The sequence below is a fragment of the Populus trichocarpa genome, chromosome 9, assembly GCF_000002775.5.
Source record: "Populus trichocarpa isolate Nisqually-1 chromosome 9, P.trichocarpa_v4.1, whole genome shotgun sequence".
Taxonomy (NCBI): domain Eukaryota; kingdom Viridiplantae; phylum Streptophyta; class Magnoliopsida; order Malpighiales; family Salicaceae; genus Populus; species Populus trichocarpa.
Window position 1 is genome coordinate 8,372,263 of NC_037293.2, and position 25,056 is coordinate 8,397,318.

Consider the following 25,056-nt stretch of genomic DNA (forward strand, 5'->3'; position numbering starts at 1 on the left):
AACATGATCAAATCAAAACAGTTGGGTGTTCAATTTAGTTTTTCACACTAAGAAGTAGAGGGTAAGAAAAATTAGGCTTTCGAGGTTGTTGTCAATTGATTAGTGTATGTAATTCCAATGCTTTGGCCAAGACAATAGATTTTTTTTGGGTATTAATCAGAGCTCTTGGTTTAAGATCTTGCAATAAATATGGGGCACATTCAAATTACCCCTCTTCTAATTACAAACCATTTCTATAAGGCTGCGGTCTGCACACCTGATAGAAAGAAGCAGGAGAGACCCATTAATGTGTCTGCAACTCGGCGCTACAAAACCGCTAGTAGTCTCTTACTCTCCGAAGTATCTTTGGCATGGTATGTGAAACCAATACCAAAGTTCACCTCTTTGTGCATGGAGTTAACGAGGATGATCTCAAACGCCCGTTGCGTTGCTACGAAGATGAATCTGTCACACACTTGTTCATTCATTTCAAATTTTCATGGAGTGTTTGAAAGCGCTTGGTTAAATTATAGGGTATCATAACAATTGGTGAATGCCACATTCTATGCCTGGCCAATTAACAAAGTGAGATTGTGCCGAGAATTGGTTCACGGGAAATTTCTGAAGAAAACTCGGTTGATGTTATTCTTCGCATTTGTATGGTTCATCTGGCTTCTTAGGATCAAAATGGTGTTCAGCGAGGAGAATTCAGCAGTTCAGAAACTGTTTGAAATCATTTTCCTGTGGTTAGGCATTTGATTTAAATCTGCATTTTATGGATTTCCTTACTTGACTGAGGACCTCATGCACTCAGCAACAGGTCTAATTCTGTTAATCGCGAAACTGTTTCTTCATGGCCTTCCCCTAGTTGAAAATGGAATCTGGATGGCTCGTCAATCAGAAAACCAGTGTTAGCAGGTATAGGTGGGTGACGTGGTGTGCTAAGAGATTCTCAATGCTGTGATTTCATCTCTGCTGCAGGTTAACTGGAAGCCTTGAATTAAGCAAGGGAAGAACGAAGGGGAAAGAGGTTTGAGAAGGGAGAAGAAGGTTATCACGTCCAGAACGTGTTTGAGAGAAAGAGAGAACAGGGAATAGAGTTTGAGAATTCTGTTGTAAAATTTCCACACCTTTCTGTTACAATGATTAGGGAATTTAAAGACAATATTGTAAATGCCAGCGTGGCATCACTACGTGGCTGTACCAGCTGGCCTACTAGAATATAAAATGAAGCTGCACAAAAACGCAGCCGTTTGGTTCCATTTATTTAAAAATCAAAATCCTGTTTCACTTTCCCCTTTGCTCGTTTGTGCCTTCTTTCCTTCTGTTCGTGACAATGCCCCGTCCATGAAATCAACCTTGTCCTCAAGGTGGAATTGAGGGAATCGCCACTCAAACTCCTCAGCATCCTCCCAGGTTGCTTCTGTCAAAGGTAAGTTTTTCCATAGAATCAAAAACTGAGTTGATGCTGTATTTCCCTTTTTGATCATTCGTCTCTCAACAATTTTCTGTGGTTGTAGCAGGGGTTGTGCAGAGACAATGGGGAGATCGGACTGCACCACATGGTTGCCTACATGCTTCTTTAATTGGGAAACGTGAAAGACGGGGTGGATCACGGCAGTAGCAGGTAATTGTAGTTTATATGCCACTGTTCCAATTTTCTTGATGATTGTGTAGGGGCCATAATACTTTGCTGATAATTTGTAAGAGGGTCGCCTGTGAACCGATTTCTGTCGATACGGTTGTAGTTTCAGATAGACTAAGTCACCCTCAGAAAACATCCTTTCACTTCTTTTCTTGTTGGCTTGCTGTGTCATTCGGTTTTGTGCTTGCAATAAATTGCTCCTGATGAGTTTGAACATGTCTTCTCTTTGGGTTAAATACTGGTCCACAGCCTCCACGGGTGAATCCTTAGGCGTATAGGGAATGTGAACTGGAGGCCCCATTCCATATAAGATCTCGTAGGGTGTCTTCTTAGTAGAGGAGTGGTAGTTTGTATTGTACCACCATTCACAGGAGCTCAGCCAGCGTCCCCATTGTGCAGGGATGGTTCCTGTCATGCATCTTAGGTAGCCCTCGATGCATTTATTGACCACTTCTGTCTGTCCATCAGACTGTGGATGATAGGCTGTAGAGTATTGCAAATTGACCCCCTGCTGTTTGAATAACTCCTTCCAAAACTGGCTGAGAAAAATGCTGTCTCTGTCACTCACAATTGTTGCTGGCATCCTATGCAATTTATACACATTTTCCATAAAGACCTTGGCTACTGTAATGGCAGAGTAGGGGTGGGTGAGGGCCATAAGATGGGCATACTTACTAAACCTGTCGACCACCACAAAAATGACTTCCTTCCCTTCTGATTTTGGCAGTCCCTCAATAAAATCCATGCTAATATCTATAAAAGGAGCATGTGGTACTGGTAATGGTTGCAGTAGACCTGGAGGCTTGACATTTTCCCCCTTGTTCTGTTGACAAACTGGACATTCCCTGACGTATTGCCTCACCAGCTTTTGGAGTTTCTTCCAATAGAACACCTGCCCTAATTTTTTTGAAGTAACCGTAGCTCCTGAATGCCCCCCTACTGCAGAGTCATGATAGAGTTTGATAATTTGATGATGTAAGTTCGGTGCTTGTCCCACTACCACCTTCCCCTTTCGAATGAGAGTGTTATTAACCCATGAGTAGTTGGAGTGTGAGCTAGCATCCTTGGTGAGGTCTGCTATAAGCTGTCTCAGGTTGTGATCAGTGTCCCAAGTCTTCTTAATGTCTTCCATGAGAGAGGTGGAAATGGATGAAAGGGTTAATGCACCCAACTCATTGTGAGAAATTCTGGAGAGGGCGTCTGCAGCTAGATTGTCTTTACCCCTTCTATATTCAATTTCATAATCAAAACCCAATAGCTTAGTTAGCCATACCTGTTGGGAAACATGTGTAGTCTTCTGGTCTAGCAGGAATTTGAGGCTGGAGTGGTCTGTCCTGATAAGAAACCTTCTGCCCCATAAGTAGTGCTTCCATTTTGTAACAGCAAAAACAATGGCCAGCAACTCCCTCTCATAAGTGGACAGGGCTAGCTGTCTAGGACCTAAGGCTTTGCTTACAAATGCAATGGGGTGTCCTTCTTGCATCAGTACCCCCCCTATACCCACTCCTGAAGCATCTGTTTCTACTACAAATGTTTTGTCAAAATTAGGCAGGGCTAGCACAGGGGGTTGGGACATTGCGGCTTGGAGCTGTTTGAAGGCCAAGGTGGCTGTGTTTGTCCATTTAAAGGAGTCTTTTTGTAGTAGCTGAGTAAGGGGTCTGCAAATAGTTCCATAACCTTGCACAAACTTTCTATAATACCCTGTTAAGCCTAGGAAACTTCTAAGTTGTTTGATGGTTGTAGGTATGGGCCATTGCAAGATAGCAGTAACCTTGTGTGGGTCTGTTGCTACTCCCTCTTTGGTGATTACATGTCCCAAGTATTCCATCTGTCGTGTCCCAAACACACACTTACTTTCCTTGGCTACTAATTGATGGGTACATAGCAATTCAAATACCAATCTAAGGTGTTGTAAGTGGTCGGCCATGGTTTTACTGTAAACCAATATATCATCAAAGAAAACTAAAATAAACTTCCTTAAATGAGCTCGAAAAATATCATTCATTAAACTTTGGAAGGTGGCCGGTGCATTAGATAAGCCAAAGGGCATGACTAGGAACTCATAGTGGCCATTATGTGTTCTAAAGGCTGTTTTAAAAACATCTTCTGAGACCATGCGAATCTGATGGTAACCTGCCCTTAGATCAATTTTCGAAAAGATGGCAGCCCCTTCTAGTTCTTCTAGCAGTTCATCTATTATAGGAATAGGGTACTTATCTTTGATAGTGATCTTGTTGAGGGCTCTAAAATCAACACAAAATCGCCAAGTCTGATCCTTCTTTTTCACAAGCACCACTAGAGAGGCAAAGGGACTGTTGCTGGGCTGCACTATGCCTGCCTCCAGCATTTCAGCCACTAGAGTCTCTAGAGTGTCCTTTTGTAAGCCTGAGTATCTGTAGGATCTTAAATTGACAGCCTGGCTCTCGTCCTTCAGGGGTATTTTGTGATCATGTCTCCTAGCTGGGGGCAACCCTTGGGGATCACAAAAAATATGCTGGTAGGCTGTTAGTAGAGTCTGTAATGGTGAGTCCTCATTGCCTTCCCCAGCATGTGGTATTCCCTGAGCAGGGTTTACCAATTCAGCCTTTCCCACCACTCTCAAGCTGCAAAGCCTGACTTCAGATAATAAGGTTTCAGTGCTAAGCAGTCCATTTAGTTCCTCTAGGCGTATAGATTGAGCAATTCTAGGATTTTCTCCTCTTAAAGTTACTTCTCTGTTCTGCCACCAAAAGGATACCCATCTATCTTCATAGTTGGACAATACATTTCCTAGCAGCTTCAACCATTGGATTCCCAAAATCATATCATAGTTTTGTAACTTCATAACATATATGTCTGCCTGAAACTGAACTCCTTGCATCTTCCACTGCAGGTTCTTACATACTGAAGTGCAAGACATGGTGCCACCATTAGCTGCCTCCACCACCATAGGCTTTATGGTTGTCGTGGGGCATTCAAGTTTGTCCATCAGATCAGCATGAATGAAGTTGTGAGTACTGCCCGAATCAATCAAGATTAAGATGGGACATTTGTCTATCTTTCCCCATACCTTAATGGTTTGACATCCTGCTGTGCCATGGATTGCTTGGAGAGATAGATGAGGGGTGAGATTTTCTGTATTCCTTGCCTCCATGGTTTCCTCTTCTTCTGATGAATTATCTCCATCATCCTCTACTATACAGAGGGAATATAGCTTGCGATTTCTGCATCTATGCCCTGGTACGAACTTATCATCACACCAAAAGCATAGGCCCTTGGCTCTTCTTTCATCCATTTCTTTGGTTCTGATAGGTCTGGCAGGTTTGTGGTTAGGGTATACATTATTATTGTTGAAGGGTGGGTTGGTAGGCGTAGGCAACAAGGCTGGTGGGGAAGGTTTTGAAGGATTGAAGGGGTGACTGGGGTTGGTCTTGTAAGTGCTGGCAGGATATGTAAATTTTGCAGGCTGGGAGTTGGAACTTGCCAGGCTATGTTGTTTTGGGTAATGAGGGGTGATTTTTCGGTATGTGAGGGTATTGTTGTGCAACCTAGCTAGGTTGTAAGCTTGTTTGAGTGATTTTGGCTCGAACATTTTTACTAGGTTCTTGATTTCTATCTCCAAGCCTCCTAGGAAGAACACCAAGGCCTGCTTCTCTGAGATTTGTGCTCTATTCCATAGCATATCAAAGTCCCTGATATAACCTTCCAAGTCTCCTTCCTGCTTGTGCTCAGTGAGTTCTTCTAAGGGGTCCTTTTGACCTCCAAATCGACAGCACAATGCATCCACATATTCTGCCCATGTAACCTCATGTCCTTCTAGGTTTCTGGTATAATTCTGATGCCAGTAAAGTGCCAAGCCATCCAAATAATATGAAGCTAGTTTCAGTTTGTCAGTCTCAGGAATTTCTTCTAAGTCGAAATACTGGTTGCATTTGTACAACCATTTATGCACTTCTTCCCCTTCAAAAGAAGGGAAATCTCGCCGGGGTCTGCGTGACCTGTAGGTAGGTGGTCCTTCTCCTGTCCAATCTTGGTTGCTGGCCGGAGCAGGGTGTTGGGGCATTCGAACATGCTGGGAGGAACTTGCTTCACCCGCCAAGGTTTGCAGGGTTTGTTTAATAGAGATTTGTTGATTTGCCATTTCCTTCGTCATGGCTTTCAGCTGGGCTAGGTCATCTGACTGAGCGTGCAACTTGACTTCTATTCCATTGACTCTTTGATTAGCAGCTTCCAAAGAATCATCCATTCTTCTTACATCTTGGGATCTAGTTTCTGGTGCCATTTGTTGAATCCAAAGATGATGGCTCTGATACCAATTTGCTGCAGGTTAACTGGAAGCCTTGAATTAAGCAAGGGAAGAACGAAGGGGAAAGAGGTTTGAGAAGGGAGAAGAAGGTTATCACGTCCAGAACGTGTTTGAGAGAAAGAGAGAACAGGGAATAGAGTTTGAGAATTCTGTTGTAAAATTTCCACACCTTTCTGTTGCAATGATTAGGGAATTTAAAGACAATATTGTAAATGCCAGCGTGGCATCACTACGTGGCTGTACCAGCTGGCCTACTAGAATATAAAATGAAGCTGCACAAAAACGCAGCCGTTTGGTTCCATTTATTTAAAAATCAAAATCCTGTTTCACTTTCCCCTTTGCTCGTTTGTGCCTTCTTTCCTTCTGTTCGTGACAATCTCAATGGAAACAAGGACTTCAATGAGGCAGAACTTCTTGCCATACAAAAGCCCTCCAACTTTTTGCTGGATTCCATGGAGAAAAAGCTGAAACTGTTTTTAATACATAATGGATTTGCTTCAAGACTTCACGCAAAGCAACTACAAGTTCTCCGCACTACTCTTATATTGCAGATTGTTCTTTTGTTTAGACTGTGTATGGATTTCATTTTTACCTTGAGCTTCTGCTCTGCTCATTTTCTATTTTTCCTGATCAATCAGAAGTTTCTCTATGGATCTGGAACTATATACTGTTCCTAACTTAATAAACTTGTACAAGATCATTAAAAAAAAGGGAGGGAGCAAGTACTTCCAAGACTAACCAAGACAATGAACATGCATGCTTGTTGATAAAGAATAATATAAAATTAAAATTATATCTCAGAATCTCGTTTAAAAACTTCCTTTATTTTTTAACATGATAACAAAGTCCAAGTCTTGTTGACCAAAATTAAAATAGTAGCAGTAACTAATCCATCAGGAATTCAAATCTCACAATTGTAATCTCATTGTTTTACCCTCACCTAAAGTGACTAGATGATAACATGCTCGTTTGCTTGAGATGGTAGCAGATAAAATGCTCGTTCGCTTCGTGAATTATTCCCAAAAGTTTCAAACTTGTAAAATCTTCAACTTCTAACCGAAATTTCTCTAATATGAATAATCCGGGTGGCATGTCCGGAGAGCAAAACTAATATGATTTTTTAAAATCAAGCTCCTGTCAAATGGCAGGGCTCTACTTTTGTTGCCATGAAAGCATACAAGAAGCTAGTTATGGAATCTGATGGGAAGAAGAAAATCAAACAACACTTGAAGATTGTGTTTAAGTATGGTAAATGGAGAGATGATGATGGAATACTGATCTACTGGCAGAGACTTGTATAATTGTTCTCAAAGAACGATCAATTGAAGAGTTGCATTGCAGTATATGACATTTTTTAAGGCACGAGTGGTACAATTGTGGAGGAATTTTGTGTCTCTATGGGACTACTAATTTCTCAGGCTAGCTATAACCCATGGAAAGGAAAGATTTTCTCATTTATTGATTAATCTAAGCTCTGCATGATCAATGGTGACAACCTTATATGAAAATCCGAGTTTATTAGAGAACTGGATTCCAGCGAGGGATCAAGTTTTACAAAGATTTATGACCGGGTATTACAGTTTGTAATGACATAAAGTAGTGATAGGATGGTAAAGAGGGTTTTTGTCTTCACAAATCTGGATTTTAGAGATTCAACGAAGGAAAAATAGGCAGCAGAATACAGAGGGGCATGGAAGAGCTATAGGAAGAGAGGGTTCAAAACTGTACCTGAGATTGTTTTTTGGAATCCTAAGGGTTGCAAACCTAATCGTAAAGTAATTGATAGTCAAGTTGATCACCACCATAGAGGGATAGCAGTGGTTAAAGGGTTTTTTTGTAAAAAAAAAAAACTTATCAAGTTCTTGATGGGAGATGATCATTCTACAAATGCTTACACACAGCAAGAGGAGAAGTTGACAGAGAAGAGCTTGGTTCCAGAGATGGATGAGATTTTAAGCTCTGCAACTAGCCGGGATGAATTCAAGAATCTAAGTGTAATGGATTGATGATGTGCAAATGAATTGAACAATATGTTTGTAGTAGCTCAAAATTTCTCTTCTATTCAAGTTTAAGTACTGAGCTTTGCACTAATCTTTTCTCTCCTAGCTTGGCTAATTATTTTCTCTATTTGCTATACTGAAACTTAGGCATTTTTTGTCTGGTTTGTATCAATTGAAAAGAATTAACCAAAAGTTTACACTTTCTTATGAAATATATCACATAAAGAAAGGACATTGAGAACGGTGATGACGGGTCCTGCTAGGGACTACAAAAATGTGTACTGGAATGATACATGAATAATGATCAACCAGGAGTAATTTCTGACAAATTAATCAAATAACTACAAAGAAAAACCAAATTGGAATCTACAAGATTTGCCAAGAAAGCTAGTTTTTGAAGCATTGGAAACCAGATTTTGATGTTTTCAGAAAAACTACGCGCAGGAAAACAGTGAGCAGGAACAGTATCCAAATGAAAATTCTCTGGCTACCTACCCAATTACTCATTAAAAGCCTTAACTCTCTGATTCAGCTGGTTTCCAATGACATCTGTTCTCATTTTCTCCGCACAATAAATGGCAAGCACTCTCCTCTAACTATAAGGCTACAAGTGTTTTTTTTTATGTCACATTATCTGTCATCTTAATTCTGTCATTGGAAAACAGAGACACCATTAATAGTTGCTTGCATTTGCAGCATCGATCACATGGAAGTAACTAGGAGGAGCCTGGAAGTAAATGGAAGGTATAATTGCTTGCGTACAAGACTGTCCAGCAAGTAATTAAAGCCAGACAATACTTTAATTTGGTTGGTAGTAAATTTGGACTTTATTATTTGTGATTTGAACGATTTGTCCACCACGACATGGAATCACTCTTGACTTTTGTTACTCAAAACATTAAATTATAGTGGTAGAAATAGAGTCAATATCTACCATCGTGTTATATATGGTGGAAGCAAAGGTGAAATTGCACTCAAGACTCCAAACGAGTGTAATTTAATAGAGAATTATTTTGATTTTTTTATATTTTTAATTTATTTTGATATATTAATATATAAAATATTCTTTAAAAAATAAAAAATATATTATTCTACTATATTTTCAAGCAAAAAAATATTAAAAAATAACAGCTACATACCACCCTCTCAAACTTTAATTTTTTATATAGGTTCATCCCCTTTTCTTAAATTCAAATTAAAATAATAATAATAAAGTCATGGAGAAAGAAATTTATGCCAACGACATGAAAAATCTAAATAACCATTATTAAAGAGCTCTCTCTCTCTTCCTCTCTTTACATTCAAGCACCTTATTTGCTGTTGAGCTTCATGTGTATATACAACTATTATATATGAAGTACAGGACACTACTCCTAATTAATTACTTTCGGTGAGTTTGTTGATATATGGAGATCAATATTTAATTCAAAAATTATATATATATATATATATATATATATATATATATATATATATATATTAACCAGAAAAAGAATACGACAAAAAGAAGAAGAAGAAGAAGAGATCCTTCCAAGAAATTTGAAGCTAACCCTAATCTAAATTTCTTGGTCATATCCAACCCTAATCCATAGTCACAGATACGGGTCCAAAATGTAGGGTTTTTTTGTATAATAATTTTTGTGGTCATGGTCTAAAATTCTACGTCGAAAGTCAGTAAAAAGGATCATTTCTAATGTCCTATTACAACTAAACAATGAATTAAATAAGCTTGATTTTGTAGACTCCAAGGATCAAAGTCTGCTAGAACAAAAAAAGAAAAATAACCATAAAAAAAAACATTTTAAAAAAATTGTAAAGCAACAAGAAAGTTAAAAAAAGTAAATATATATATATATATATACACACACTCGAAAAGAACTGGAAGTTGCTTATATAATAGTGTAACAGATAGAGAAAGAGCGTTAACGTGGAGTGTACACTGAAAGCAAAAACCGAAAAGCTTCCTGTCATTCACACTTCGTCTTCACGCGGTATCTCTTTTCTCTTTGAATGAAAAAAAAAGGGGCCATATATTTATTTCCACAGAAACAGAGAAACCCAATAAGGGAAAAGCAAAAAAGACACCACCACAAAATTCTAGAACCAAAGAAACAAAGAACAACGAGAACGGGAGCATTCGAAGTTGTTAAAGCAGATGATGTTGAGATCGTGGTACAGACCATTAGAGAGGTGTTTTGGTCGGGTAGCAGGTGGTGGTGGCGGTGATGGATTGATGTGGCATGCTGATTTAAAACAACATGCGTCTGGTGATTATTCAATTGCGGTTGTTCAAGCTAATTCTAATTTAGAAGATCAAAGTCAGGTTCTTACGTCCTCCTCCGCTACTTATGTTGGTGTTTATGATGGTCATGGCGGTCCTGAAGCTTCCCGATTTGTCAATAAACATTTGTTTCCTTACATGCATAGTGAGAATTCTCTCCTCTCTCTCTCTCTCTCTCTCTCCCCTCTTGTTTATTTTTTTTTCTTTTGTTTGTTTTGTTTTTTGTCTTAATTAGTTGTTTTCTTGATTGTAATGATCATGATCACGGTGATTATCTTAAACCCTGAATTTATTTGTGGTTTTGATGTCTTAATCTATTGGTCCTGTGGTTAAGGACTCAAGGTCCAGTCTTTGTGTGTTTGAGTTTGAATTCCCAAACCCCATATCACAAATTATAGAAAGGAAAGAGAGTTTTATTATTATTATTATTATTATTATTATTAATCATACGTTATCTAATTCTTCATTTTTTACTATCTTTTCTTTGGTCACCTTTCCCTTGTTCGTGCTAGTGCAATAGTATGTATTAATATCTTTTCCATTTCAATAGAATGAATCTCGATGTGAGAGGCTGGAGTTTGCTTTTGTGGGTTTAGTTATGTTAGTGTTAGGGTGACAAGTTGTAGAAAACCTTGAAAGTTTCTAGCTTTATTGAATTGGAGCTTTGTTTGTTTGTGTTTTTATTGTGTTTTTATTTGTGGGCCGATTGGAAAAGAAACTAGATAATATGTGATAAAAATAAAAAATTTGGCTGCCTAAGACGTGGACTAAACTGGCCTCTATGCAACAGACTTCTTCGTAATTGTGTCATTCTCTATCTAAGATGTTAGTTTTGATTGCAGAATTTGCTACAGAGCATGGGGGGTTATCAGCTGACGTGATAAGGAAGGCATTTAATGCAACTGAAGAGGAGTTTTGTCATTTAGTGAAGCGATCATTACCATGGAAGCCACAAATTGCTTCTGCTGGATCATGTTGTTTGGTTGGAGCTATTTCAAATGATGTGTTATATGTTGCGAACCTTGGGGACTCCAGGGTAGTTCTTGGCCGAGGAGTTGATGAGGATAAGAAAAAAAAGGTAGTGGCAGAAAGGTTATCAACTGATCACAATGTTGCTGTTGAGGAGGTGAGAAAGGAGGTTCAGGCGCTTCATCCTGATGATTCACATATTGTAGTCTATACTCGTGGAGTTTGGAGGATTAAGGGCATTATACAGGTAAAATGGCTTCTTGTTGCTGAGCAGCTGGTCTTCTTGTTCCTGTTTTTGCTTGTTAGTTATGAGAATTCGGCTGATTGGGTATTGTTTGTTTGTGGCATTATACATTCATTCATTTAGGTGCCAAATATGTTTCTTCATCCTCTTGATTGTCTTTCAATGTCTTGCCAGGTTTATTTTGAGTTACTTGGATAACCTCTGTCTTAAAAACACTATTTTGTAGTGTGTTTGACATAAAGTAATTGGTCTGAAGATGGATCAATTCTGAAGGCATCCAATTTTATGTTCGGTTCTCTTATCTTTATCTTTTGCTTTATGATAGGCATCTGTCTATGATGGAAACACTATAGTTAAAGTTGGCCTAGGGGTTACATTCATACCCTTCCGGGAATCTTATGCTCTGCCTCCTGGTCTACCATTTCATGCAATCAAGTGAAGCAGTATGTCTTCTGATGCATGAGAGGTAAATGAAAACCCCTGAGGCCTAACAAGAATGCTTATGTAATTACCGGAAGTCTTGATCCTTTTTTTTTCCTTCTATTTAACTTATCCGGAGACTAGAAACATCATAGTGTGATGTTCTGGTTGATGAACTGAACCATTGTGTTCATTTGTTACTTGACTCCCTGAAGTTTTGGAGCTGATTTACTATCTTAGGCATGTCGTAGAAGGTGGAATAAACCTTCCCTGTTTCCTTTTTCCCTTTTCAGGTATCTAGATCCATTGGTGATGTGTATCTGAAGAAACCAGAGATTAACAGGGACCCAATTTTTCAGCAGTTTGGGAACCCTATTCCTTTGAAACGGCCAGTAATGAATCCAGAACCTTCCATTCTCAATAGAAAGTTGAGGCCAGAAGACTTGTTCCTGATCTTTGCTTCAGATGGTCTTTGGGAACAATTGACCGATGAAGCAGCTGTAGAGATTGTTTTCAAAAACCCAAGAGCTGTAAGTTCCTGTCTTTGACTTAGATGTTTCATTTACTTTTTCTTGCAACTCTTATTGATATTTAAATCCCGGACCTAATTTATACTCTGAGGTTAGGCAAGTTAGGTTTTGATGGGATCCTTGGGAATGAAAATTGAATTTCTTTTTCATAAAACAAGCTTCATCGAACCCATGAGAATGCAGAATTCAGTTTCATCTACTCGTAGCATCTAAACGCACCGTATTTCTGCTGAACATGGACATTGTTTTGGAAATAGGATATTCCTGACATCTGAACCTTTAAGCAAATGTTTTGGCAAACAAACTAGATGTCATAGATGTTCAATTGTCTGGAGTTATTTGTGCCTGTCCAAATTTTGTTGCTTGCTTGACAATTCTCTGGGCTGTTTTGACACCTGCAGGGGATTGCTAAGAGATTGGTGAGAGCTGCTATTCAGGAGGCTGCAAAGAAAAGAGAGATGAGATACGATGACATAAAGAAAATAAAAAAGGGAACGCGGCGGCATTTTCATGATGATATCACTGTGATTGTAATTTATCTTCATCACCAAAAAGGTTCCTCCAATGGTGGACTAAAGAATAATGTTGTTGGCTGCACCAGTGCTCCAGTCGACATTTTCTCCCTTAATGCAGATCAAGCAGAGGTGGACTTGCTTCAAACAATTTCTTGAACAAGGAAAAACCCTTTGAAGGGGTAAACACTGACTTCTTGATTTCAAGGTATATTAAAGGAGAATACATTTATGTAGATGAAGTTATAGCGGGTTCTGGTGTTAGCCTTTTCCAAGTAAATATATAACTATACTTGTTTCATTCTATCAATGACTGGTTAATTTTTCAGAAATTGTAGCACCAATTTTGTGCCTCTTTTGTAATCCAAATTTTAGAAATTACAGGTCATCATTGATTATTTTTGGGCTTGTAAAATCTGACAGTTCCGGTAGCCAATGGTCCAAGGGCATTTTTACGGTATAAATTGCACTGCACTTGCCTTATTAAAAGCCTCTGACTTCAAGCACTGGCCATTCTTGAACCATTGCACATTAGCAGCACGTGAGGTGAGTTAAGAAGTCATCACATGAGCCTCCCTGCCCTGCGCACAGCATATATTTGTCAGTTGCTTCTACCTTCGTAGCTCAAACCTAAATGATGCACAACTTTCACACGAGGAAAGAACTTCGAAGTCCTCCATAATAGGAAGAAAAAACTACTTCTATGTTAAAAATTGCCGAATTTGAGTTGAATTGAAGTAACAAAAACAAGCACACCCGTGATTGTATAGCAATACGCAAACGCAGACACGAGCCACCCCTGCATCCATGTAGTTGGCTATGCGTAAGAAAGGGGATTGTGAGGACTCACTCAAGCATGGCTCCTTGCAACAATCAAAAAGATCGGATTGGCCTTAGCTTCAGGCTTTAGGTCCCCATTGATGATTAATGAGAGGATATGATGATGACAAAAATGTAATATACATGGATGATATTAAGATAAAATAACATAAAAAGTTTTTTTTTTTTTAAAAAAAAAAGAATAGAAGGATATAGGAAAGCTTTAACCCTTGCGAGACCATGATGCATCCATCGTTATTTTTGCTTTGCCCAACTTTGCATCCTTAAAAAACTCAAGATTGGGAGGATTTGAGGTTCTTGAAAAAAAAAAAAATTAAAAAAACTCCTTGTACTGTAGAGAAACAGTGATGGCGGCTGAATTGCTTGGTGGAGCTGATGTTGGAGCAGTGTTTGGTGAGCTGCTAGAAGCAGTCTTGAATGAGATAAACAAAGCCGCGTTCAAGACGAGACTGAGGCAAATAGAAAAAACTCTACAATCCAACAGTCCAATTTTACAAGACATGGAAAAGTTGAATCAAGCATTAAATCGTAGAAATGAGGAGACAGAAACAATAATAGAAGTAATCAGGAAAGGCAAGACGCTCGTTGTTGTATGCTCAAAAACCCGTAGGTATAATTGTTGGAGAAGGCAGAAATACACAGACAAGCTCGTCAAGTTAGAAGAATCCAGTGCACAAGTTATTCTTTCAAACTGTTATGCCAAAGCAAACAGTAAGGGACAGTCAAGAAATTCTGTTGGAGCTAAGAGGCCAACAGCTCAAGTTCAAAAGGAAAATTGATGGACTTGTTGTCTCATGTACAATCTCTGGTGAATGCTGTTGGATTACAGGTGGCTTTAGGAGAATTGAAGATGGAGCTGTTTAAGGATGGGATGTCCATTGCGGTGCTATCTGCTCCTCCAGGCTGCAGAAAAACAACATCGGCAAAACTACTTTGTCATGTGTCATGTGAATGCTTTCCTTGTTATGTAATAATCTCTACTAGTTCTTAGTAGCAACTCTCTCGTATAGTTTTCGGTCTTTGAACAGGAAAATTCAAGGATAACATCTTTTATATCACTGTGTCGGGAAAAAAAGAAGGCATTATTTAATTACAAAAGAAATATTGTTTTAATAATTTTTTTAAGAAAAATATTTAAAAAACAATATCAATCATCGTATGCAAAAAAAAATCCCAAGAACCTGACAGCTTCAAAGCATGAGCCATGATTACAGTATCGAGTTATTGAAATATATGTAACCTGGTCGGATGAGCAAAGGCGCAAAATTAGGAGAAGCCATAATGATAAAGGTATTAAATTAATATAAATGAGTCAATTAGACCTCCTAAGGCATAACGTGGGTTCGCCCTAGGCCTCAATTAGTATCTTCAATTTTGATTCAAACCTCCTTTTTATAACAAAAATAAATTTAATTTAAAAGATATACATAGTAAAATGTGAAATGTGTGTTTTGTGAGGTATTACTGTTCAATCGTATTTTAAAAAAAAATAATTTTAAATTATTTTTGTATATTTTTATATTGTAAAGTAAAATAGAAAATTATGCAGATAAATAGAAGGATGAGAAAAAGAGAGAAAAAGAATATCAATGATGATATAATAATATTAAAAATATATTTAAAAATTATTATTTTAATATATTTCTAAATTTAAAACAATTTTTAAAAAACCCACTTTTAAATATATAAAATTAATTAGAAAATGCAAGGAGAAATTAGACCAGGTGAGCTCAGAAAGCCCATTTGTTACCGGGCTCAAGAGTGAAGACTTTCGAAACGAGCATGGGATTGGTGACCAAAACAAAGCCTAAAAAAACTCACTATCACAGAGAAATTGAACCCGTTGAGGTTGAGCTCATAAACTTGAAATTTCTTTTCTTGTTCTTAGAACAAGACTTGAAATTTCAGAAACAGGACACTCAAGACAAATGGGAATCAGTGGAGACCCTCGAACATTCAGGCAGGTTGTAGTGCAAAATTAAGGAAGAAGGAATGAGTGCTAGTAGTTTGGTTGCAGATACAGTTTGGAAAACCATTGAATCAACCCAATCAGGTCCTCTCTTTCTATATCTCATGCTTTTTAATATTTAGTTATTAAAGTCTTTTAAACCCACCTTCTATTAAATGACGCTTAGTGTCTTTTTTTTTCCTTCCGTGGCTAATGTAAATGGTGGCAGTGACTGAGGAGCAGCTTTCAATGTGAGAAGCATATAAAATAGTCACTTTCCAATTTCCTAGCTTGCTTTTGATCAAGTTAGTATTGATTTGTAAAAGGGTGTAAATGGGTTGATTGATTTTGGGCCTTTTCTTTGTGTGTGTTGTTTGGGTTAAATGTAGCTTGCATTTCTTGTTTGGTAAGAATCTTGAGAGGGCAACAAAGATAGTGGATCAGAGAGGTGTCAAAAAGATCTCTGGTCAGCCCAGCGGTCGTTCCATCTTTCAGGTTCAATTCTATTCTTTGCTATGCATTGTACTTTAGACTTCAAATTTTTGCACATGGTTGTTCGAGTTTGGATCTAGGGCCTAATTCGGGTTTTAAAATGCAAATAAAATTGGTTTAGGTTGAATTGTTTTGTGATAAAATGGCGGGGCGATAAGCTAGGAACTTCAGTTTAAATGGAATATCTGATGAGTTTGACTGTTTTGGTGTAAATTTATAAAGAGGAATGTTTGAGCAATTTAGTTTGGATTAGCTTACTAAAGAAAGGTTTGAGGATTAAAAGAGTGCAGTTAAGGTTCTCCCTATTTGAGAATAGCTGTAAAATTTTAGGATCAATCATTTAAGAACTGATTTGGCAAATGGGTTTGAGGTGAAATTGGATTATGGTGAAGAAACTTGGTAGTTAGCACTGTGAACAAATTGTTAAATATGTTTCATTTAAAAAGATAGAAGTAAAGATTAAGATTTGATCATTTAAGAACTCATTTGGTAAAATAATTTCTTGTTTGCTGGTGTTGGTAGGTGGTGGGAGAATCAAGGAGGAAGGAGGAGTATTTCTGTTTTCCTGAACACTATTGTGCCTGTTATTCATTTTTTTATGACATTGTCAACAGAGGAGAACAACTTTGTGTAAGAGCTCTTTTTTTTTTTCCTTATTTATCATTTCAGTTTGTTGAAACCACTTTTCTATAATGTTTTATGATTAACTCTTTCATTTCTTGAATCCATTTCAGTGTAAGCATCAATTAGCTGCAAGACTTGCAGCAGCATTAGGAGCGTTCATTGATGTTAAAGTGTCTGATGAGCAACTGGCTCTCTTACTCATCAAACTATAACATGTGGAGATGGAAGGGATCTGACTTTAAAAAAGAAGAGGTATGGTCCAAGAGAATCGTAGCAAAAGTTTTTATTAATTTCGTAGGCTTCTGACTTTGGAAGCAACTACCAGCAATGAAATTCTACAACCACTTCCAGGAGATGAAATAATACATCACTAATTCGGTTGAGCTTTGCAACTTACTGTACCTCAAAATCTTTCAGAATTCCATAATCAGGTCTACTTCTCAACAAGCGATGCAATATTAGCTTTGATCCTTTACTGATGCAACGATGGCCATACTCGGAACTCTGGCTCTGGTGCTGCAAACGATTATGAACATTTCAGTCAAGATCAAACAGGCTTTAGTATAATTTAGATTTAGGAGACTCTGGCACCACATTTCATTTCATTTTGATCTTGATTTATAGAAAGTGCCATTCCCCGTTGGCATTCATGGATTACATTAAATTTTTGTCATTCTTGTGTTGTCATTGTAAACTCAAGAATCTAACTTGTTTCCACGGTTTGATCTTTTGGTAATATTTGCACCTTGACTTGAAATGATGCTTAAAATATCTTAAATGTTGCATGCATGCTATCAGGTGCAATCCTAAAAAGGACAACCATTGAACTTGCACGATGTTTATGCCCCACCAATGTTGTTTTATACTCTGTAGTTGTTGTTCCATTGCATATAATAGATCTTCACATCTTTAGTCATGTTGAGTTTCTTTTTCTTTCATTTTCATTAGATTAGATGTTCATGAAAAATGCAATGCACAGTGAATCATCAATGCTATTAATGAACGGATCATTTTTACATGTTAAGCAAATAATGTCTAGCCCCACTTTGAAAATTGTCTCAAAAGCATCACTAATCAGAGACGATTTGAATCACTGATGTTATCCATGAACAGTTCAATGTTACATGTTCAGCAGATGTGTAAACGCCACATTTGAAATTGTCCCAAATGCATGCTAATGCCAGTTGATTTGAATTGTGTTAGTGATCTGTTGTCTCGGTAGTTCAATGTTATGTTCTCCAATTATGTAACCCAAAGAGCTATTTCAACATTTCAGCCTTCCTGTGGCGTGCGAAGTAAACGATGGGGTTTGTTGGGAATGGAATGGGCCAGGTCTAGACTCTAGCCTGGTATCGGGGTACAAAACTGCTGACCGAGAAGAATCTACTTGGTCGTTGTTTCCGGCACCCCCACAATAGAAAAATAACTGGTTACAAGCTTGCAAAACATTATGAAAATGTCGTCTTCTCATCACGTTCTCAAAAACTGGTGTAACCTGGAAGGCTTACAAAATGTTGGGATGAACATCCTTTGAGGATTTCTGAAAATGCTTGGCAAAGGCTCTAAATCCCTTTTGTTTTGTTAATCATGTCCCATTGAACTGCATCTCCCTTGTCTCATGTTGCTCTTGCTTTGCCTGTATTTTGATGGCTAAAGTGCCAAGTAACACACTGCTCGCTCATCAGTATGTCAATTAATACAACAACAACAAGGATTAAAGTTGCGACAGCAGCTAAAAATAACCACCAACTGGGATCTGTTTCAGGAAACTAGATCTCGTAAATGAACTAGTGTTACTGGAAACATCAATGGAAGCCCCTCATACTTGCTTATCGTGGCGTAAGCACTCAGAGTCCTCGCCATATTCAACAAACAAGCCGGCGAAAACCCAAATATAGCTCCAGGCCTATGAACAGACCATTTCAAACCCCCCTTCCTCTGAACCTTATTAAACAAAACATCCTCTGATAAAAACTCAATGAATTTAGCCTTGGAAGATCCTCATGTAATGGAGGGTCATGAGAGCTGAACCTTAAACAAGACTCAAAAGAACCCAAATAATGCTTGCGTCCTGTTTGCAAGCAAATGTGCTGCAAGTTTGGAGTGTTTGGGATTACAGCTTTAAGCACGTTATGTAAAATGGTGCTGTTAAAAATGCAGTTTTCAGCTTCTGTAGACTTGCTAGCCCAGGAAACGTAAAAGATGTGGGTTACATCTGTGAGTTTTGAGAGCTTTTCAATGGGTTTATGCATCGTTCAAGACATCACATCGGATTTGGAGGTATTTAATTTGGTGATCGGATTGCCAGATTGGCCGTGGACGGCGTGCAACTCTGTAAACTTTCCAGGGACCACCCGGGGTGTCTGCAAGAGGGAGGATCCCGGCCAAGCTGCTGCTTACAATGCCTGTGGCACCTATTATGAGGGCCACGCTTTGGTACTTTGGTGGTGCATCACCATCCTCTTAAGGTTTTTTCCGTTTTATTTGATCAAATAAAAATTATTAGCTCGCCTATAATTACATAACAGGAAATGGAATATGAAGAGGAATAAATTGAGTTTTTTTATAAAAAAAAATGCCTTTGCAGCACCTATGGCTCCTGCCCACCACCACCTCATTGTGATTGTGTTTTCTGATTTTGCAAATCAGAGAGAAGGATGGAGAGAAGTGCTTGCAAGAAGAGGGAGATTACAGAGTTGAAGATGAGTAATTACGTCGTGGAAATGTGTAAATGGACCTAAAAATTCAGTTTATTTATTGAAACACCTTGTTTATATCATGGTGCTTCTATCCTTGTTATTGGGGTTTTGGTAATTAGGCATTTTGTTTACCTTGTACGCTTTATTAGTTCATTGTCACATTGAAAGTTAAACCATAGAAAAGAGGGAGTTCTGACAACTGTTTCTGGTGTTTGGAGCATAAATCATCATTGTCAGCCTAACGTGATCCCTACTTAAAGAGGGTTCTTATAATAACTAAACCATGAAGTTGGAACTAATACTATCATGGCTTGTCTGGACTCATACTTGATGAAATCGACAGCCACATCAGATTATTGCATCTCTGAAGAAGATAGGAGCTAATTTGAGTTGCGAAGGACGCCATTCATATGTGCAGGCAGCGGAATTGTGGATGGATTAGCATTTGTGTTAAAACTTTTTAGCAAAATGAGTGAAATTCATTACTTGATTAAAAATAATGTATTTTATGCTATTTCTATCCAACTCTGAATGACAAGTTAGTATCAGACCCAGGGAGCTGTCATCCGACTATTGTAATGACCGGTTTTAACTTGGAATTTTTAGCGTGCAATCCTGTTAACTCTGAGGTCTAATGCTAAATCATGTCACCAAGGAAGACAGAGACTCTGTTTCTATGAGCTAATTACTTTTCTCTAGTGGATAACCAAGGCAAAATATAATACCTCTAGATTAGGACCCAGGCCAGCTTGGAAGTTTGAAGTTCAAAATCCTTTGCTTTAGCAGAGAAAATCACAGTAAGAAATGAAATATGGTTTTGGCAATATTTTAAGCCAGCCATTAAGCAAGTTGTTTGAAGTAGACATGAAACCTACGATGTTGTTCCTAGTAAGGATGAATTTTAAGGACTTGTCATTGATAATACATCAAATAAATTACAGGATGGTGACAAATGCATGCAGGATTGTTTGCTAATGTACTGAGATGTGATTGAAAATATGATTTGTCCTGATCACAATTTTAAAAATGTTTAATTACTCGATATATATCATAGTTTTGCATAAATTTCACTATAAACTCTCTTTTAAAACCTTGGTCATGCTTGAAGCTACTTTTTCAAACCTTAATCGTAAAAACTACCACAACAAAACGAGCCAAACACACAAGAAGTTCAACCGGGAATACAAGGATGATGATAGACAATTACTCCTATATAAGTTTCTCCTCATTAACAACGTTTCTGTTTTTCATAATCATTCTTGATGATAGAACAGTCCAGTGGACCGCTGAAACACACTGTTGGCTTTCATGTTTCTGGTTTCGAGTATAACTGAGCTTCACAAAACTAACAAATGGAGTTCAAAAGCCACATTATCGTGATCTTTAGGGCATAGCTATTCATTAACTCGGCATTTATATATAGCTTTTTACTTTTTGTTACACCTACAATATATACATTGTACACACCTTTAGCAACTTTCAGTATATATCGCCAGAAGCCAGAACTTTATGTAAGATCACGTATCATCAGCTAAGAAATGGCCAATTAGCAACTCTCCTGGACAAACCATTCATTCATCCTTCTTTCTTTACCACATAGTTCGAAGCTCAAGAACCTAACAACAATACATGAAAAATCACATCTTAGCAATGAAAATTAAAGGCCACCTTTCCAATGACAGTAAAATTTTGTCAAAATAAATAACTCCTTCATACTCAGGAAAAGGTTAAGATAGGGTGAGGCCAGGAAATGCTTTGGCAAGAGATTCAAAACTAAGTTCAACTAACAAAACAATACTTTTAATCTATATGGCCCATAAGAACAAAATGAGGATATCCATCCCAATTCCATAGTTACAGAGAAACAATTTTCTTCTCAAGTAAATATAATAAAAATGCCATCTTTTACATTAAGAGAATCAAATTATTAATCACAATGATGACACGTTGCAGAGAAAATTTTCAAAATTTTGATTCTCATAACCACCAAATGCTAATGGTACAAAATGATTCACATTTGATAGAGGTACTCATACCTTGAAGTCAATAACTCCCCTTTCCCCTTCTTTTCATGTCTTGTCTGGATCCAAGCACTGCCCTCCAAATAGATGTGTTCCTGAGTGCTTGCATCTCTTCAGCCTCTAGGAAACATTAGGAAGCTTTTGCTGGATCATCCATATCAACCACATCTTCATGCCTAATCAAAACATGAGACGGATAAGAAAGGGATTGCCTATGACCATTTGGTTAAACGTTCTAATAACCTGCACTCGTCCTCCCTGGAAATGTGTGGATCAAGCTCATGAAGGCTGCTTATGAACTTGATTGCATCATCCCGGCGATTAAGTTTACAGTATCCATCAATGACTGAGTTGTATGTATTCTGGTTCGGTTTACATCCATGCTTGATCATGTAGCAAACAACATCAATAGCCTCCTCAAACATTGAATCAGCTGCATAACTTGCAACAAAAGTATTATATGTGATTACATCTGGAATAAGCCCAGATTCTCTCATTTCTGAGAATATATGTGAAGCCTCTTTCATCCGCCCATTTCGGCAATACGCAAAAATTACGGTGTTGTATGAAATTATATCTGGTTTTATTCCCTTTGCAAGGATTTCTTTTAAAACTTCTTCTGACCTCTCAAAGTTCTCTGATTGGCTGTGCATATACATCAAACTATTGTAAGTTGCCAAGCTAGGAGTGAACCCACTCTCTTTCATGAAGTTCAAGATCTCATTTGTTTTGGTTACCATCTGCCTCCTGCCGTAAATAGCAATCATGGCATTCAGAGTACTCAAGTCAGGTGAAAAGCCTTTTCTCTTCAACTCCAGGAATGCACGCTCAGCTTCTAATAGGAGGTCACATTTACTATTAACTAAAACAAGGGTCTTCAAGAGCACAGCATGAGGTTCAATTACACCAGAGCATATCTCCTCCGCAAGAGCAAGCATCCGTCCAATCTCCTTGCCATTGGCATAAGCATGAAGCAAAGAACAGTGTGTCAGTTCATTGGGCTTGCACATACCATCTTGCATTTCAGCAAGTATTTTCTCTGACTGTTCCCATAGCCCTCCTCGAGCTAATGCTGCCAAAACAGCATTATAGGTGGAAAGATCAGGTGTGATCCCAGTATCCAGCATTCTCTTGTACATAGCCATGGCTTGGTCAAATGAACCACACCGACTGTACGCACTGATTAGGGTGTTGTAGGTATCCCTCTCCGGTACAAAGCCAACCCTCTTCATCTCCTTGAAAACTCCAGACACTTCTGAGTCCATCCCATTTTGCCCAAACACTGCTAGAAGGGTATTCCAAGTAACAATATCAGGTACACAGCAGCAAATTTTGATCTCCTCAAAAACCTTCATCATTTCTGCAAACTTTCCCCTGTTACCATGCATCTTAATCAAGGCATTGAAAGTACAAATATTAGGTTTGCAACCTGCAGTTCTCATTTCCTCAAAAACCCTCATTGCAGACTCATCCTTACCAGTCCTCACAAATCCTGACAACATTGCAGTGTAAGTAAAAACATCCAGTTTAATCCCTCTTTCAACCATCTGGTTTTTAAGCTCCATTGCTTCTTCCAACAGACCATCCCTTGCATAAGCAGATATCAACGAATTATATGTCACAATGCTTGGTGAACATCCATTGACCTCCATTTCTCTTAATACCTCGATCGCCTCCTTAATCCGCCTAGACTTCCCATAAACATCCAATAAAGTATTATAAGTGACCTTATCAGGCACAAACCCCATCGATTTCATATCCTCAAAAACCGCAGCAGCTTCTTCATACAAAGATCCTCGTCTACAACAGGTTATCAGCGTATTATATGTATACTCATCCGGCAAAATCCCAGCATTCTTCATTCCCTCAAACAGACCTGTAATCTTGTTCCAAGGCATACCCATTTTTCCATACACATTCAGAATCACATTATAAGTAATCAAAGTTGGTTTGCACCCTTCTTCCTCCATCTTCTTAAAAACCATCACAGCTTCCCTATACCTCCCATTACTAACACAAGCAGTTATTAAAGATGTATACGCATAAACATCAGGTTCAAACCCATCTTTATGCAAATTATTCAACAAAGATGCTGCCACCGAAACTTTTCCTTCTTTACCAAGCATATTAATAATCACAGCCACAGCTGAATTACTCAAGACAGATTCATAACCATTCCTATTCTTAAACCACTCAAACACACTCATAGCCAGGTCACTTTTTTTATAAAACCCTAAACCCTTAATAATACCCAAAACATCATTACTTAACCTCTCCTTACCACCACTACATACACTCAACTCTTCTTTATAGTAATCAAATAAAAGACTCAAGATTTTATCTAATTCACTGGTTTCGAAAGAAGGGTCATTTAAAGAATCTAGAACTCGCTGACCTTGAAGGGAGAGACGACGGTGGGTCCAGGGTTTGCCACGGTTAGGGTCACAGGCCTTGCCAATTCGGGTTCGGTTTCTTGGGATAGGAAATAGATCAGGTTGGGTTTGCGGGTTGATGGGTTTGGAAAGATTGGGGCTTTGCTTGAAAAGGAAGTCCTGCATAGGTGGGGTGCCATGTTGTGGTGGTGGTGAAGTGGGTGTTGTTAGTTTTAGCTGTTGTTGATGGAGGTGAGATTGGAGAGGCAGTAAGAGTTTTGTTGGAGGTGGGTTTGTGAGGAGAAGAGGGAGAGCTAGTTTCTCTGTCATTTTTTAGAGTGAGAGGTTTTAGGAGGGCTTTGGGCGGGTTTAAGGATTATAAGTTGGTTTCTTTAGTTGAGTTTGTGTGGTGTTTTGACTTAAGAAAGGAGAGATTTTTCTGTGTGGTGTTTCAAGTTGAGATTCTTAGAGAGGGGATGTTTGAGAGGGGAGGAGGGTTTCAATCCTACGTGGTGAGTGAGTAGTGGAGATTGCCATGGTAGCAGACAAGAATCTCTGGCGAACAGATAGAGCTTGCCATGTCAGCAAAAGGTGACTCTCTGCTTCGGAGGAGAGAAGAAATTGACAAACTAGAACTAAACATTATGATTGAAATTTTTCTAAGGAGTTGAAAGAGGAATTGTTGCGGATTAAAAAAATATGAGTTTGTTTAAGATTGATTTGATGAATTTTTTCATGTAAAATAAATAAATAAATAAATTTATATAAATAAAAATATATTATTTTAATTTAAACAAAATTAATATTTAAAATACAATTATATATAGAATCCATATAAAAAACAAAAATTATTTGAGTAACTAAATTAAAGCTACCATAACATCAAACTCTCTACGGGAATTTCGAGTTAAAAAGTCTCTCTCCAATCTTGCGGAGTTCAAAAGCTAATGCCGTACATGTGGTGATATGGAATTAGCTGATCTAATTTGTGTTTCCCGTTGCAGGAATGACTGTGTAAAGATTCCATAGAAAATTAGGAGACCCAGAAGCGAGGATTAGATTAGAACTGTGTTCCACTCTTTCTTGTTTCTGCAACCAAATATTCTTCAATAAAGTTCCCTTTTCTGCAATTACTAGTTTTTGCCCTCACGCACTCCCATTCTTGGGGAGTTCTGTGCAAGAACTCGTTATGAGT

General features: G+C 38.1%; 3 protein-coding genes and 1 pseudogene across 5 annotated transcripts; 2 read left to right on the top strand and 2 right to left on the bottom strand.

Moving 5' to 3' along the window:
- Positions 1 to 9,823: 9,823 nt before the first annotated feature.
- On the top strand, positions 9,824 to 13,263 carry LOC7469617 (probable protein phosphatase 2C 63). The gene is made up of 4 exons (XM_002313858.4): positions 9,824 to 10,335; positions 11,033 to 11,406; positions 12,117 to 12,353; positions 12,755 to 13,263. Exons 1-4 carry the CDS (start codon positions 10,065 to 10,067, stop codon positions 13,022 to 13,024), a joined length of 1,152 nt encoding a protein of 383 aa, XP_002313894.2. The 5' UTR covers positions 9,824 to 10,064; the 3' UTR covers positions 13,025 to 13,263.
- A 2,214-nt stretch (positions 13,264 to 15,477) lies between these two features.
- LOC7478724 (uncharacterized) lies at positions 15,478 to 18,316 on the top strand. 3 transcript variants are annotated; one of them, XM_024608319.2, is made up of 6 exons: positions 15,478 to 15,758; positions 15,883 to 15,904; positions 16,043 to 16,148; positions 16,668 to 16,775; positions 16,880 to 17,021; positions 18,046 to 18,316. In XM_024608319.2, exons 1-5 carry the CDS (start codon positions 15,698 to 15,700, stop codon positions 16,979 to 16,981), a joined length of 399 nt encoding a protein of 132 aa, XP_024464087.1. In that variant the 5' UTR covers positions 15,478 to 15,697; the 3' UTR covers positions 16,982 to 17,021; positions 18,046 to 18,316. The 3 variants fall into 3 exon arrangements, with proteins under 3 accessions (XP_024464087.1, XP_024464086.1, XP_052311577.1); XM_024608318.2 differs by lacking the exon at positions 18,046 to 18,316 and adding an exon at positions 17,187 to 17,526 and having other exon boundaries at positions 15,479 to 15,758; XM_052455617.1 differs by lacking the exon at positions 18,046 to 18,316 and having other exon boundaries at positions 15,482 to 15,758; positions 16,880 to 17,526.
- An 11-nt stretch (positions 18,317 to 18,327) lies between these two features.
- LOC18102090 ((S)-8-oxocitronellyl enol synthase ISY1-like) lies at positions 18,328 to 19,387 on the bottom strand (annotated as a pseudogene).
- Positions 19,388 to 20,865: 1,478 nt separating this feature from the next.
- Positions 20,866 to 24,459, bottom strand: LOC7478722 (pentatricopeptide repeat-containing protein At5g02860). The gene is made up of 2 exons (XM_024609128.2): positions 21,505 to 24,459; positions 20,866 to 21,084 (listed from the first exon to the last, which is right to left on the bottom strand). The coding sequence occupies exon 1, from the start codon at positions 24,189 to 24,191 to the stop codon at positions 21,702 to 21,704; it is 2,490 nt and encodes an 829-aa protein (XP_024464896.1). The 5' UTR covers positions 24,192 to 24,459; the 3' UTR covers positions 20,866 to 21,084; positions 21,505 to 21,701.
- Positions 24,460 to 25,056: the final 597 nt, after the last annotated feature.

Excerpts from the sequence above, each read along its gene's own strand:
- LOC7478724 (XM_024608319.2), top strand. The coding sequence starts at position 15,698 with ATGAGTGCTAGTAGTTTGGTTGCAGATACAGTTTGGAAAACCATTGAA. Across the intron at positions 15,905-16,042 it reads ACTGAGGAGCAGCTTTCAAT|CTTGCATTTCTTGTTTGGTA; the intron begins GTGAGAAGCATA and ends GGTTAAATGTAG. Across the intron at positions 16,776-16,879 it reads ACAGAGGAGAACAACTTTGT|TGTAAGCATCAATTAGCTGC; the intron begins GTAAGAGCTCTT and ends AATCCATTTCAG.
- LOC7478722 (XM_024609128.2), bottom strand. The coding sequence starts at position 24,191 with ATGACAGAGAAACTAGCTCTCCCTCTTCTCCTCACAAACCCACCTCCA.
- LOC7469617 (XM_002313858.4), top strand. The coding sequence starts at position 10,065 with ATGATGTTGAGATCGTGGTACAGACCATTAGAGAGGTGTTTTGGTCGG. Across the intron at positions 10,336-11,032 it reads TTTGTTTCCTTACATGCATA|AATTTGCTACAGAGCATGGG; the intron begins GTGAGAATTCTC and ends TTTTGATTGCAG. Across the intron at positions 12,354-12,754 it reads TTTTCAAAAACCCAAGAGCT|GGGATTGCTAAGAGATTGGT; the intron begins GTAAGTTCCTGT and ends TGACACCTGCAG.